General features: G+C 50.5%; 1 protein-coding gene across 1 annotated transcript in view; it reads left to right on the top strand.

The window, feature by feature from the left end:
* DYSF (dysferlin) overlaps positions 1-15,870 on the top strand; it is a 303,950-nt gene that overhangs the window by 199,208 nt on the left and 88,872 nt on the right. The window contains exons 36-41 of the mRNA XM_074951962.1: positions 553-579; positions 2,005-2,046; positions 5,437-5,538; positions 6,163-6,324; positions 7,535-7,700; positions 8,867-8,940. Of these exons, the coding sequence (XP_074808063.1) occupies positions 553-579; positions 2,005-2,046; positions 5,437-5,538; positions 6,163-6,324; positions 7,535-7,700; positions 8,867-8,940 (573 nt within the window). The remainder of the gene's footprint in view (positions 1-552; positions 580-2,004; positions 2,047-5,436; positions 5,539-6,162; positions 6,325-7,534; positions 7,701-8,866; positions 8,941-15,870) is intronic.

Genomic DNA, 15,870 nt, shown 5'->3' with positions numbered 1-15,870 from the left:
AGCACCCCCACCTCAGGCTGGTTTAATAACAGAAATGGTTCACGTAATCCTCAGCATGCCAATCAAAGTCCCTAACCGTAACACGAAGGGTTACACTCAGCGCTGGTGCTTCTGCTGCACACAGAGCCCTAGCTCTGCCCGGATCTGCTCCACCCAAAGCAGCCAGTCCCTGCCTTTTCTGGCTGGAGCGCTAGCCTTGACTTCCTCTCCCGGGCAGCCAGAGCCCACGCTGTCCTGCTGCTCTTTATAAGGAAGCCCCTGATCCGACCCAGGTGTGTTTCCTTTGTAATCAGGGTTGGCTGGCCCAGGCCCTCCAGCCCTTAAAACCAAGCCACCCTGTTACACGTGCATTACGCTAGGCAGCTAGCTGTAAGAGCGACTGGCTCTCAGATGCATCGTTGCCTGTATTGCCCTGAGCCATGACATCAGCATTACTTTCATAAAGGGGCTTATTTCCAAACAGCTGCAGGATGTTTCCTGCGGTGCAGAGCGTGCATGTGTGAGTGTGTTAGATAATGATATTTTAATGTCCTTTCTCTCTTCCTCCTCCAGAGCGAGCTGTCCACCAGTCTGGATGAGGTGAGCTTACTGTGTCTGCAAAGTTGTTCGTCTCTTCCCCATATATTTAGTTATGATTTTATATGAAATTCTGCCCAACGGGGGCAAGCGATCGTTTTGATGGGTGAGCCCAATGAATAGCATTAGCTTTTTACTTCTATTAGTCACCCGAGGAAAGATAGGTATGTGGATTTTGTGCCTGATCTGGGACAGTTTTCTAACAGCAAGGCAAGTAGGGTGAAATTCACTCTGGTGCAGAGGACTGGCGTGATGCCTCTGCACCCTTAAGGCTTAAGTGGGTCCTAAGTGATGCCTGGGCTTTGTGCTGGGCACCTGCCCTGGGGTGAATTCCATCCTTAGTGAGGTGCTGACAGGTGCGAGGGGTTTGGGAAGTTGCAAGATGGTGGTAGCTGGAGAGCAGTTCAAGCTGTGAAGTTTAGATCGACAATCCCCAAGATGTGGAGTGTTTGGGTCTGTTGGGCTGCCTTCGACCCGCTGCAGCAATTAAGGCCAGACACACAGCTTGGTCCCAAATCATAACTGTTCCAAAACATGGGTGTCCCTGGGTCTGGTGATTTGGTTCTGGCCCATTATAGAGATCAGGCCTGGATCAGGACTTTCCCCAAAAGTCTGGGTGATCTTTAGATCTGGTTTGGGCCCATCTCTAGTTGCAAAAGGAGTTAGAGTTATGCATGCCTCAATTAACAAGACCTGATCCTGTTACTTAGTCAATCAAAGTTCATGCCATTGGATCCCTAGGTCCTGGGTTCGCTTTTTGTAGTATGGGGTAACCTCCTGGTTACCCCACACTAGAGTGGGTTGCATTTTCACGTGGCTCTATTCAGCCCCAGTGCAAGCATATGCAACTCTGCTGGGCTGAACAGCTGCACCTGCTTGCACCAGGGATGAAACTGTGCCGGTGCCCACATCACCACTCTTGGTTTCCTTTTTCAGCAGCCTCGGCAGACAGGCCAAAGAGCTGACTGGGGTGTGGAGATTCCCTTCTCCCCCTCTCAAAGGCAGGGTAGGGCACTACTTGGAAACAGAACTTCCATCTTGGGAAAAGTTCTGAGTTTTCATCCCAAATCAGGACAAAACCCCCAAACAGCTGGAACAGAAATTCCACAAGGTTCTGTTTTGGAAATACTGGTGAGGAAACTGGTAGCCCAGGGAGCCAGCCAGCCAGGGAAACTGGTAGCCCCATTCTTGCAGAATGTTTCACTTCTGTCTAATCAGCATTTTCCGATGGTAGAGTTTTGACCAGCTCTGTTTTCAATCCAGCTCTTTCCCCCAGCGCCAAATACTCCTGGGCTCGGTGCTTCCTCTCTGGAGGAGAGGGACTTACCCTCATGCTTTGCAGGCGCTGAACTGAACTCTGCCAGGGAAATGTAACCATCTCTTTGCTTTTTCTCCCCCACGGCCATTTCTGGGATTGGCGCTCCACAGCTGGGCACGCCTGCCTTCTTCTACGAAGGGCTCCTGCAATGGGTACCATTCAGTCTCCAACCCTTGACCCTCCCGTTCCTCTCTGCACATGGCTGGGGATTAAGCAAAGTCCCAACAGAGTTTCCCAGTGTGGAAACCGGCTCCTTCCCCACTGGTGAGACTGTCTGGCCTGCCCAGACCAGTCAGCCGAGCCGCCTTGTGAAACACCCAATGACAGCACTCATGTCTGCTGAATTCTCCACGGCCCTTCCTCTGGGGAGTTTTCTCACCCACATGGCCTGTGTAAATGGCCTCCCAATGGCTATGGGAGAGCCAGGCCCATGGTGATAATGATGGAGCTGGAGCCAAACTGGTGTAACCTGGCATTGTGCCATTGGAGTTGTGGGTCAGATCACCAGCGACTGTAAATCAGAGTTGCTCGATCCAAGTCAGTGGACCAGACTCCCACCTGGTGTAAACTGGCCAGATCCCCAATGGGTGTAAACTGGTGTAGCTCCATTGGTGTCAGTGGGCCAGATTCCCTGGTGGTGTAAATTGATTACAGCTGCAGTGAAATAACTTGGGCCAATTGTACACCAATGGAGAGTTGACGGAAAGGGAAGTAAATTGCCTTGTCTCTGTCAGGCCTGATCTGCATCTGCTTCCCAAGACGTCTCCTCCTGCATAGGACTTTGCTGCATGTTCCAATGCAAAAGTCAAGTCCCTGCAATCTCCCGCATTAAAACTGCCCCAGCCTGTCAGCAAATCCTGCCTTGATGCTTTTCACACCTGCTTCTTCCGATGGATGGAAAAGAGGGGAAGCTCTGTTTGGTGACTGCTTGTGCCCTGCCCATGGCTCTGTAACCCCTTTCCCCAGATGCCCACCCTTGACCTGCTCACTGATCTTTTCTCTCCACCTGCTCCTGACAGAGGTTAAAGGTCAAAATGCTTGTAGCTTCAGCAGCTGGCTCACCCTTGCAAACAGTGTTGGATGCGAAACCTGTTCTCACCAGATGGAATTGTTGGATTTTTAGGGACTTGGCTACCACCACTCACCTACTGACATTTCAGGCACCGCTCTGCCAAACTCCAGCACTACCACTTTGCCAGTGGGCTTAGCCAGTTATTCTTTAATTCATGGGTTTGTTTCCCTTCCCCTAATTTTGCTGTCAGATTTTGAGTTCAAAATCTGAAAACTCAATAAACTCACCCAAAGCCCCTGAGTTTGCCTGGTTCCAGGTAACTGGCTTGCTCTCGGGCTGCTCAGCTCTACTTTCAAATAAGCAGGCAACACTGTCCTCTTCGTTTTACTCTTCTAGGGTCTTTAGATTATTTTTCCTCCTGTTGTGAGGCAGGCACTGGCACAATCTTCCACTTATGGCTTCTTCTCTCATCTCAGGTTCAGGGCGAGAAAGTGCTGCATTGGATGCAAGGCATCCGGACTCCTGGGTTCCATTCCCAGCTCTGTCGTTCAGCCTGGACAAGTCACTTTTGATCAGAACTTCAGAGGAGCGGTAGTTCCTGTTGAGTTCAATGGGAGCTGCACATGCTCACTACCTCTGACGGTCAAGCCACTAACCATTCTACCCCTCAGCTTTACCCGTACAACTGGAATCTCATTCCAGAGCTTTCCCAAAGTGAGGGATGACTAAAACCTAATGGGGGAAGGGTCTGATTCAGCAAAGCTCTTTTCGAGATGCTTAGCTTCAAGCATATGCTTTAGGACAGGTGAGCATATCTTTAAATCCAATTGAAATCAATGCAACTTAAGCACCTGCTTAAAATTAAGCATGTGCTTAGCTAAACAAGGATGGACTTAAGCAGGTGCTTAACGTTAATCATGTACTTAGGTGATTTCCTGAATTGGGGTGCATGTTACCGTGCTGCCCCTTAGTGACTGTTCCAACGAGGATAAAAGCCCTTCTCCTAGTGACAGCTAACGAAGATTCTCTGGAAATGGTGGAGGTCAGAGTGCCAGGTACTGAAGTTCCTGGGTTCTATCCTCACTGACGACTATGGGTACGTTACACCTTCTGCACCTGTAGAAGGCTCATGGTGAAATCTTGGGACCTTAAAGTCACGCACCTAAATAAGTGCCTTGATTTCCAGAGGAGCTCAGCACCCACCGGCTCCCATTCAAAAGTTGAGGGTGCTCAGTGCTTCTCAGGAGCAGACCTTGATCTTTGCCCATGAAAAGATTGCATGTCTCCAGGTTGTAAGCCTGGCCGACCGTGTATGTGCCCAAGACACTCAGGGACAGGGGTGGATGGGGACATATTTACTATTTGCCCTGTGTTGAAAGCCAGATGCTCCCACCATCCTGCCTGCCCCAGAATGGAATGAGCAAAGTCTTCAGCTAACAAGCTGCTTTGATTTGGCAGCCACCAGCAGTTGCCAATGAAAACCACAGCTCAGTGTACAATCTATCCAATATGCCACCAAGAAAAATTTCTGTGTAGTACTTTTAAATATATAAATCTGACCCAATCCTATACTTGAAATATATATATCCGCTTAATGCAATAACACTGAAGCCTGGAAAGAATCACGGCCTTCTAAATTAGTTCCAACTGCCCTCAGTTGAGGGGTGCATTTTTAGAGATTTTGCTTGCATTCCCATTTTTGGTGACTCTGAACTCTGAGATCAAGGTCAGGAGAAACCAGCGCTCCAGTGTCCAGCTCTCGTTCCAATGCAAGGAATTACACTCCACCTGTCTCAGGGGTTCTCAAACTTCATTGCACCATGACCCCCTTCTGACTCCAAAAATTACTGGAGAACTCCAGGAGCGGGGACAGAAGCCTGAGCCTGCCCAAGCCCCATTGCCCTGGGTGGGGGGCCAAAGCCTGAGCCCCACTGAGGCAGGGGGCCTGCAACCTGAGTCTTGCCTCCCAGGGATGAAGCCCTTGGGCTTTGGCTTCGGCCCTGGGTAGTGGGGCTCAGGCTTCAGCCCTGGGCCCCAGCAAGTCTAAGCCAGCTCTGGCAACCCCATTCAAAGGGGGTCATGACCCACTTGGAGGTCCTGACCCACAGTTTGAGAACTGCTGACCTATCTCAATCTGCCCCCCCACTGCAGTTCCAGTGGATCCCTCAGTCTTCCTTTCTTGTCCTAGACTGTGGGGCAGCATGGCTGGCATAGAATGGATGTCGTTGTTTCCTGCAGAAGTGGCTGCATTTCAATGGTGGGCAAGCAATCCCTTTAAAGACCTAGGGAACAAAAACCAACATGTAACACTAGGTTATTGTTTGCTCCTGACACTGGGGCAGGGGGAGAGAAGTGGTTTGCACGTGACATTTCTCCCCATCAGCCCTTCTCTCTGACTAGGAGCTAGCGGACTCTGAAATCTGTTCCCTGTGCGGTGATGGGCGCTAGGGGAAAGTGCGGTGATAGGAGGCGCGTGATCTGTGGTCTGTAACAACCTGAGCTGAAGTTCTCCTTCAATATCCCCCTGCAGTCTGCAGACTCGGACCTGCCCTACCCTCCGCCCCAGCGGGAGCCCAACATTTACATGGTTCCTCAAGGGATCAAACCAGTGCTCCAGCGCACTGCCATTGAGGTGAGCGGTTCGGTGGGGCGGAGCGAATAGGGGAATATCCTGGCTAACAGCTGCCCGCGACTAGATCGAATCTGACCTGCCCAACTGTGCATCATAGACGCTTACAAAGGGGGGCTGCTGCTGAAGAGTGGTACTCCCAGGAGAGGGCGCCTAGTCTTAAAGTCTTCCTCCCCCTCTGAGCAATGCCTCAACTGGCCCACGGGCTTCCCTTTTATCATGTAGTCCTGTCACATGACTGCCACCTGACCTCATTTCCCAGCAGGACCTCCTGCTTCAGCTTAGCCATGTGATCTTTTTGGGAGAAAGAGGAGTCCCAGAATACCTAGCCTCAAAGAGGCTTAAACCCTTAGAACAGGGCAAACTGGCCCTTGGCCACAACTACCCTTAAAGGGGACAGTTCGCTCTGTGTTCAGGGCAGCCCTTCAGAATTAAACTCTCCTCTTCCCCAGCTGGAGAGAGAGGAGAATCAGGTCCGTGGGGGTTCCTGGTGTAGCTATATCAGTGCAAAAAACGCAGTGTAGACAAGGTCTAGGCTCAGCCTGGCTTCTTATCTGTCATCTGCTGTCACCGCCTCCCCTCATCCCGGTGTCCTTCCTCATCTCCTCTTGTCTCTTCATCCTGCAGATCTTGGCCTGGGGGCTGAGGAACCTGAAGAGCTATCAGCTGGCCAGCATCACCTCCCCCAGCCTCCAGGTGGAGTGCGGAGGCCAGACGGTCCAGTCCTGCGTCATCAAGAACGTCAAGAAGAACCCCAACTTCGACATCTGTGTGCTCTTCATGGAAGTGGTGAGGGCTCCCTCGCTGCGCACCTGCCACCTGGCTCACAGAGCTATGGCTGCACCCGCTGCCCCACAGCACTCCACTGGGTTAACCAGCGTGTCTGCTTTCCAGGCTGCCCACCTTTTAGCTCTGAATATCGGAGCCATTCCCAGTGGGAATGAGGCCACCCTCTTCCCGGGGGAGACTGCAGCAAGCTCAGCCAAGACGGGGGCAGATCTGTATTCCCGTCCTTGATTGCTTAGGCTCATGCATGCTCCTAGAATAGGGAGATTGGGGGGTTGCTGTCGTTTATCAGCAAGAGGATCTAATGACCTACCACTCCAGTCTGTGATTCTGAAATGCAGCTCTGCGGTAAACTCATATTCCACCCCAAAGTTTGTCAGCCTGTAAGCAGCTGAAATAGCTTTGCTGAATGTCAGGCAAGGAACCGTGGATACTAACCATGCTCCATAGCCCTTTGCTGCAGGGTTAAAATGCAGTGACATGAGGCTGTGAGTTCTGATAAGAATCAGACCCTCAGAGTTATTCTGGTGCCTCATTCCAACTGAAATCCAGGGGATCCTTAGAGGATCAGGGCCCAAGCCTCTAGTGAGGAGCTCTGACATGACTCTCAGGGGCTGCTTCTGCTCCTGTTAAAATCAGTGGGGGTTTAGCCCATTGAGTTGAAAGGGAGCAGGACTTGGTCCTGACGTGGCAGGTTGAGGGCTCTCTGTGTCTTTCAGGAGGTGCTCAGACCCCTGCTAAATCGGTTTTCTTCTGAGAGACTGAGAGTCTTGCTAGCCTGTTTTCCCAGTGTGACCCGCCTGCCTCTGTCTGCAGAGAGAGCCGATGAGTGACACTTTGCCCTGATGTACACTCCCCTTTGGCAGCATTGCACAGGGTACAGTTAAAGGCAACATTTGCCCCAGCGGCTCAGAGGGGTGTGAACAGCCTCTGCCCAGCTCCACACTGTTAACTCAGGTGTCTAATGAGGACAGTCTGAACCACCACGTGGTTGGTTATCTGCTGCGCACGTTAACAGCAACACCCAGCCCTTCTGGGACTGTGGGTGGGGCTTGGGTTTGTGGGTGGAGCTTGAGGAGAGCATAAAGGAGCCCAGCTTTAGCTCCAGTCTGCCCGTGGGTTTATTCCATGTGCTTCTGCCAGACGCAGGGAAGCTGTCCTTTGCCCCTCTCCCCAGCCACACAGTGCTCAGTGTGTGCTTCCCTCGCTGCAGCGCCTACCCAAGGAAGCTCTGTACTGCCCTCCTGTCATCATCAAAGTCATCGACAACAGGCAGTTTGGCCGAAAGCCCGTGGTGGGTCAGTGCACCATCCAGTCCCTTGAGGAGTTCTACTGCAACCCGTACAGAGAGGAGACCGACACCCCTGAGGAACAGCCAGGTACTGGAGGGGAGAGGCTTGCTCCTTTGTCCTCCTCCCTTCCCTGTTTCAACCACTGAGGGAAGCAGGAGACTGTCTGGTTGAGCGGACAGAGCACAGGACGCTGAGCCTGGAACTCTGTGCCTCCGTTCTCCCGTGACAGCATGCCGAGCTTTGGTCGGTGCAGGGCTGACTCACCCTGGTAGTCAGAGCAGGTGGGTCTCATCAGGAACAGCGTAGAAGGAGACTCAGTCTGTCTGAGGCCAGATAGAGCTAGAGGGAAGGGCAATGAGAAATCCTGATCAGTCCGCTGAGGAGATGCCTCTTTGTGTCTCAGTTCCTCATCTGCAACAGTGGGATGATCGCGCTTTCCTTCCTTGCAGGGGATTGTGAGGATAAATACATTAAATATGGAGAGGTGCTCAGGTGATGGAGCCAGAGAAGTACCCTCGATAGATCCATTGTGCGTGGTGGGCAAGCCACAGATTTACATTTTCCACCAGTATGTTGGGAGCAATAATACTTATGAACAGGGCAATTGCCAGATTGGATCAGACTCCAAGGTACATCTCTGACAGTGGTCAGTCCCAGCTATTTCAGAGGAAGATGTGAGAAACCCCTTAGTGGACAGTTATAGAATAACCTGCCCCTAGAGGAAATTTATTCCTGACCCCTATTAGTTAGAGGTTGATATACTCTGGAGCATCAGGGTTTCTCTCTCTATTATTTGCGTTAATGTAACTGTGGATGCGCTCATTATTCCTGTAAAAATGCTGAATCCTGTTTTTTGAACCCTGCTGGGCTCTTGGCCTCAATGATACCTAGTGGCAGTGAGTTCCACAGGTTAAGTCTCATTGTTTGGTGAATAATTTTGAGATTGTCATCAAAGGGAGCCAATTAGTGCCGTTTGTGCTGGTGGTTTTGTGAGATACTTTTAGCGGTACTCCCATTGATACTTGCACAGTAACAAAGCACAACATAGTGTAGGTCCTACATAAACAGTGGCAATGTGTGTATAAATGTATATCAATTGCTCAGTGACAGGGTGGTAGATTAAAACATTAAAGAATCAGATGGACAGAATCTCAGTGGATAATAAAGTTAGCATGTCGGTCCTCAAGCTGCTGGGCTCTGTGTTCTGTGGAGCATCAATTTCCTAGTTAGATCCACTCTTCTTCTCTTTGCAGATGAGGTGAGCCTCACCCCCAGAGACGAGGTCCTCATTGATATTGACGACAAGGAGCCCCTGATCCCTGTTCAGGTAGGGAAGGAGTGATAGCGGTAGAAAGAAAATAGGTTTCTCCATCTCTTTGGCAGCAGAATGCAGCGGGGGTTGCATGGGTTTGGAGCAGGGGGTGGGGCTTTGTGATGTATTGTGAACTGTACTGACCCTGCAACACGCACATTGCACCTGATCAGCGGCCTGTCCTTTCGCCGCTTCCAGTGTCTCTGAGTAGGGACAGGTGTTTGGTCCCCCAAAGCAGGACAAAGGATCCCAGTTTCCTCCTCCTTTCCTCCATTTGAACACAAGACGGGGTGGGGTGCGAGGGGTCTATCAGGCCTCCCCTGCCTTCTCCTGGGGGCATCAGTGCCCTGGCATCCCCCTGCTTAAGGAAAACCCACTCAAGCCTGGCTACCAATGAAACTTAGTCCTCTGAGGGCCTACAAGGGCCAGGAGGAGACACTGATCAATAGGGAGGTAGCAGGCCAGTTAAGAAGGCTTGCCAGCTTCTTCTGAGGGGCAGTGCTGAGTGGGGCTAGGGCAGAAGAGGAGTTTCCCTGCACTAGCCCAGAACGCCAGGGCCAGGTTAGGACCCAGGCTTAAACACTGCAGCTGAGCACTCACGTCTGGTGTGTATCTGTTAGCTTAAAGGGGCAGGCAGCCAATTCTTGAGGTTTGGGTTTCCTTCACCATTTAAAATCAATGCTGAGCTGATGGCCTGGGCCCTTCTGCTCTGGCCTGGCTGCCACAGCAGCAGGTAGCTTCTTTGCTGAGCCCGTCCCTATACTGAATTATCCCTTTGGCCCTCACACAGGTCCCCTTGTTAGCAGTTGGTTGTTGCTCTACAGTAAAGATCTACAGCAGCCTATTATCAGGTGTATTCAAATAGCCCCTAGAGGGTCCCTCCTAAGACCCTGGCGCTGCTGGGCTGGGTGCTGTACATACACCTAACAAGTGATGCACCCTGCCCCAAAGAGTTCACTGCCTGAGTAGATGAGACAGGTGCTTGTCACTTTACAGATGGGGGATCCCAGAAACTGAGTGGCCCAAGGTCACACAGGGAGGCCAGGGTAGAGCTGGGAGCTGGACCCAGGTCTCCTGAGTCCTATGCCAGTGTACAAGGCCACTCTCTTTTCCTGGCTAGTCCTTCTGGGCGCCTTTAGGGCACAGCCTAGAATTTTGTGGTGGTCCATCGCTCAGGCTCCTTCTTTCTGTCCGCACGCACACTGTGGCCCCCAGACTCTGACTGCTCCTGCTGGTGGAAAACAGCAGAGTGGTCATTGCACCGAAAAGAAACAGGCGGTGCATTTCCATCCCGTGGAAACAAAGGACCACTCCAGCCTTTTTCAGTTTTTATTGGCTTTGCTCTATCAGTGGAGCTGGATGCAGAGGTGCAGTGTTTATAGCAGCAGCAGCAGCTGCTGACTGCCAGATCTGCGGGGACCAACCCTCTGTCTCTGGCTGTTATCTGAAAGGGCAGAGTTTTCAGAAAACCCAGTTGTGGGTGGGTAGTGACAGGCTGTGGCATTTTCTGGGATTTCGGCGATCCGGGGGATTTGACTCGCTCGAGGGGAGGTGCCGAAGGAAGAACATGTTGCTGCTTCCCCTTCCCGAGCTGCCAGTCTGGTGCTGCTCGCTGGCATTCCAGCCCTGCCCATGCGGTCGAGAAGACTTTGGTCTCCAGAGGGCACCATTTCTGAGCTCAGCTCCCGAACATGAGGCTTCCCAGCTCCGTAACCGTTTGGCCTTCTTAGCTGCTGTTGAACATGTGCAAATGGTTAAGCCTGTGTGTTTGAGGCACAGGGCTGCATGTGAACTCGATTGCTAAGAAACCCCAAGATGAGGGGTTCCAGGAAGGTCAGTGGAGCATTTTAATCGGCTCCTGCTTTTCCCCCTCTGGTGTGCTAAGCGCCCGCTTTGCCAATCCCGCAGATTCCTCACTGCCTACTTTAAAGAGCCCCTGACGCTGCACAGAATCCTGGGAATGGAAAGCCCTTGTTCCCTGGAAACAATGCTGCTTTTTACAGTATCTTTCTTCTGTTTCTCATCATCCCTTGTGTTCCGTTGCTGTGGAAAGCAGGGTCTCCCATTTCTTCTGTTCCTGCTGCTTGTTCCTCACCTCGGCAGGGTATCGGTCACCTCCTTCTGTAATGCCCCGGGGGACTCTGCAATCCAGTAGGTCTCCTCCCCATAACTTATAGGATCCTCCCTGGAAATGGGTCCACACCAGCACCACAGGATCAAACAGTCTCCCGGAACTTTGGGGAAGTTCTGGTTCAGATCCTGGTTTGAAGATGAACTTCACACTTCGGTTCCATCTCTAATCCTAATTCACCACCCTTTCTATGTGTGCATTACACTGCTTCCCCTGCCTCTAATGTGGGATCTTAGTGCAACCTACCCACCAGTGTGTCACGTGTGCTCGATCCACAGCATCTTTGCACACCAGGGCCCTTGACTAGGTGGCTTGAAAGTTTGGGTCAAAGTGCAGCAGTAAAAGTTGTCCGCATAGCACTAGAATCCTTGCTTATGCATCCCTGCTAATCCACACCCCTGGCAAGGGAGCCCGTTGCAAAGGACTGAAATTTGCAAAGCTAGGGAATAAGTATAACATTTTGAAATGCAGCTGCCTGAAGATTAGGCTCCTAAATCCATGGTTAGAAACCTAAATAAAAGTGGTTTGGCATCTCAAAAGTACTGAGCACTCACAACCACTGGGAGCAGCAGGGGCTCAGAACCTGTGCAAATCAAGCTAAATATGGAGCTAGCAGATGAATTTGACACCCAGATTTGAAAATGTTGATCTAAGTGAACACTCGTAATCAAACGGGGGGACACCCAAAGGATCATGCGATAAAAATGTCCTCGGTCTCTGTTTGCCATTTGTGGATTCCTTTGAATTATTTATGATAATGTTTCATAATGTACCAGGAAAGGCACTGGAACATGTCTTGGAAAAGACTGAAAGTTTAGTAATAGGATACTGTGATGCTCAGTTCAGGAAACCCAGAGCCTTAAGCCACTGTGTCAGAAGGGGTGAGCTTTGCTGGAGGTTAGACTGTGTGTCTGCCCCCTGCCACACCAGTCTGTGCTTCACCAGCAAACTCCTCGAGACTGTGCCCATCTTCACCTAGCCTGGCAAGTAGCAATCAGGGACCCCCAGTTCCTGAGTTCCCCAGAGACATGTCTCTGTTGAGTCCAGTCCCTCTCACTGGACACCTATGGAAATAATTCCGTTTTGCTGTCTCCAAAGAGACAGTACCCACACCTACCTATTGGTTGAGCTGCAGACTCACTCTTTACATCAATATAACAGTACTGCATGGGTTACAGTAAATCTAAGAAAAACGCTGTATTAATAAAAAACAGTGTTTTAAGTGACGCTAAGCAAGAGAAAAAGAAATGGGTATGGTTAAAAACAAACAAAAATAGCATGTTTTGTAGTGCCCAAAACTTGATCCTAGCAAGCTATGGCTTTGTCTAAACAGCTTGCTCACTTCCGTCAAGCTAACAGCATCTCCAGCCTTTCCTGGTAAGAGGATCCAACATTCCCAGAATCAGAAGGTGCCGTCCCCTAGGGTCTAGATAACTAGAATGTCTTTTGGCTCCCCTGGTATTTCCCAGAGTCCATTGTCTTGACCTCGACAGCCAGGAAGATGTCCCGGGGTGCAGACTCTGTCCCCCGATGTGCTCACTACGCTGTTTCCTCCACCTCCTGTTAGCTTGATTGCTTTGTTTACCTTATATGTAAATGTATTGCCATTGTCCAGGGCTTACAAAGCTTGACCCAGACAGGTAAATGCACATTCCTTTGTGTAAGACAGACTTCTTTATCAACTCTGCCCCCCAAACATACTGTAGGAACATATTTCCAGTACATAACATAACTCTTAACACACCATTCATCCGTACATCACATAAATATATTCATGACCAGCGTGTCACCAGTTTTTATATGATACCTTACTTGATACGCTTTGTATACAATATTATTTTACTATAAATTAGTTGATTCAATACTTATTCTTTGGGGTTCAGACCCCCTGCTTTCCCTCTGCGGAGTCTGGACCCTGATTGTCACAGAGACCCCGCTGAGAATCAGAATGATAAAACCACTCTTCTTCTGTAGAGTTCAAAGCACTTTATGCCAAAGGAGAGGCAGTGTGCCGTAGTGAATAAGGGACTGGCCTGGTACTCAGGAGGCCCCGGTTCTTTTCCAGTTCTGGTAGTGACCCTGGGCAAGTCCTTTCTATACCTTATCTGTAAAATGCGGGATCTCCTTTGAAGAGCACTTGGAGATCTACTCATGAAAAGCACTATAGAAGATTTAGACATAGTCATATATTATTAGACAGTCAAAAATGTTCATGAAACTGTCATCCTGTTTTTTGTCTAGCTCTAACAGATGTTATTCTCCCCACTTCACAGAGGGGGGAAACTGAGGCAGGCAGCAGTGAAGTAATTTGCCCAGTGCCACACAGTAAGCTAGCGGCAGACTGCTGATTCCGAGGTCTGTGCGTAAAGTGCTGGACCATGCTACCTCTGCCCAGGGATTGCTGTTAAATCTTCTCTGAGGGGCCGGGGAGGTGGCTGGGTTATGAGGTGTGTGTTAGCAAAGGGTGGATTGATACTAAAGATGCCCATTGAGAAGAACCCCACAGAACAGTTGTTGGCGGCACGGCACCTGGAGATTGGGCTGGGATGAGCATTTTCTTATGAGCATGTCCTTCAAAATTGAGGTCAAAGCCCGGTAAATAATCTGATTAGGGGGTGCCTGTTGTTTGCTTGACTAGCATTTCAGAAGGTCCTTTCCAGGAATTTGTGAGCACAGTATTTGCTCTGGGCAAGGGATGGGGGTCCAGCGTTGGTTGGCTTTGTAAGGGATGGCAGAGGGGCGGGCGGGACCTTTGTTTAGGCATGAGATGGTGCCTGGAGGGACGGGGGATGTGGGGAGGGAACCGATGCTGGTGGAAACTCCGGCTTCAGTTCTGCAGCACTTCTGGCCGTCTCTCCTCAGTACCTCCTAGGCAACAGTGAGACAAGCTCTGCTCTCAGTCACATGGTTTAATTTTGGAGCACCTCCGTCAGAGTCTCTTTGGATTTACCCCAGGATAGCGAAGAATTCAGCCCCGACTGTGTCTGCTTCATCAGTCATGGGAGACGTGAGGCATCTCAGGCTCCTGCTCATGGGGAAGGTGCCGTTCACATGGGCACCTGGGGCCAGATTCATTCTTGCTGTCACTCCAGTTACTTCGCTGGACAGATTTAACCCCTGACTGTGTATTGCACCCAGCAAGGTTGGCTATTCCTGGATGGGACTTGGGCCAGTGGTGGGGTAATCTGGAGAAATTGCTCTTGATGTGCTTCTAATGACCTGTGAGTTAAAGCAGATGAAGATCTTCACTAGAGCTGGCCAGAGAACCAGGAATTTTCCTGCCCAAGTTCTCTTGGGGAAAATCCTCTTTTACAATAGTCCCATTGGGACATTCTGGTTTTCCTGCTGGGAAATTTGGAAATGGGGGAAATTAGGTTTTCCCCTGCACTTTTCCTGTGCTCTGTTACTGCTTCCCAACTGATAAATGTTGGGAAACAGTCAGAAGAGGGGGGATAATGGGGGCAAACACTTTTACTTTTAATGTAACACAGTTAAGTGACGGAAATGTTGCTTTTAAAAGTGAAAGTGTTACTGGTTTCTAACTAGCCAAAATTGGGAAACTGACTAAAAGGAGGGAAACCCACCATTTTGAAAGCAAAAAATGTAAAAATTACAAAAAAAGAGAAAAGAATGAAAGAAAGAAAGAAAGAAAGAAAGAAAGTCCGTCCCCACCCCCCAAAATTATTTGCTTTGAAAAACTTCCAAAAATGAAAATTTTTGTCAAAAATGAATATTTTTTTTGTTTTTTGATTAAACACCCTTTTCCAACTATCTCCCTCCCCCATTTTCCTTGGAAAATTTGGGACCAGCTCTAGTCTGTGTTCCTGGCAGCATGTTTGGATTTTGCAGGAGGCCAGCCCAAGCTGAACAGCCTCCTAATGAGATGGATCACAGCTGGTGGGGTAGACATCCAAACACAGCAACAGCTAAACTGGCTGCACGCACGCTGCCCCGTGCACCAGGAAACAAGGTCCCCGATCCCCAGTGGGATTCTCTTTGTTGTACAGTAGTTGCCCTGAGGTTTCTCTTTACTGCCAGCTGTGGGGAAATAAACCCCTTCCCCAAGCTTTGCTATCGGCCATGCAGATAGGAATTGCAGACCGCTGCCACTCTGGGTGCGAGGTGAGAGCCTGTGGTCCTGTGATTATTGCTGGTGGGAATGGTTTGGAGTGGTGTTCAGGGGCCCTATATAGGTGGGGTCTGTGGCTGTGTTTGAAGCAATGGTCTCCTTTCGACTCTGCATCAGGGGCTGCGACACGCAATCCTTTTGCTCATAGATCCCTCTGCATGGTTTCCCAGTTCATCCCATTTGTAATGGGCTTTGTTTGCAAGCCGCCAGAAATGAATGACACCTCAAAGCGAGGAAAGGTCTTTGTCATAGGGTGGCCAGCCCCTTGAAGGGCCTGGGAGCAGACAGCCAACCCTGCGCTTAGGAGCCTGGCAGGAGAGTGCTGGGAATCATCAGACCCAGCGGGGCAGCGTCAGGTGACTGGGCCTGGTGATCACCAGCTGGGGGTTACAGAGGCGGGTCCTGGGACCCAGAGAAGAATAGGGGAATGGTCTCCTATAGCTACAGTCCAGGCTGCAGGCAGTGGGCTGTGGGCGGATGGCTCTGTGGACCATCCCCAGCCTGAGGGGAGACCCCGAGCACTAAACTGCCAGAAGCCCACAAGCCATACTGGGACAATTGCTTTCTGTTGTCAGTGCACATGGACAATAAACTGAGCCCCGAGGCAAGGACTGAGAGTGAGCTGATCAGAGAGTGGCTGGTTATTGCCTCAGGCAGGTGAGCGAGCCCGCCAGCCCACAATCCC

This window comes from Natator depressus, chromosome 4, assembly GCF_965152275.1.
Source record: "Natator depressus isolate rNatDep1 chromosome 4, rNatDep2.hap1, whole genome shotgun sequence".
In the NCBI taxonomy this organism is placed as follows: Eukaryota; Metazoa; Chordata; order Testudines; family Cheloniidae; genus Natator; species Natator depressus.
This window is presented reverse-complemented; position numbering and strand designations above follow the sequence as displayed.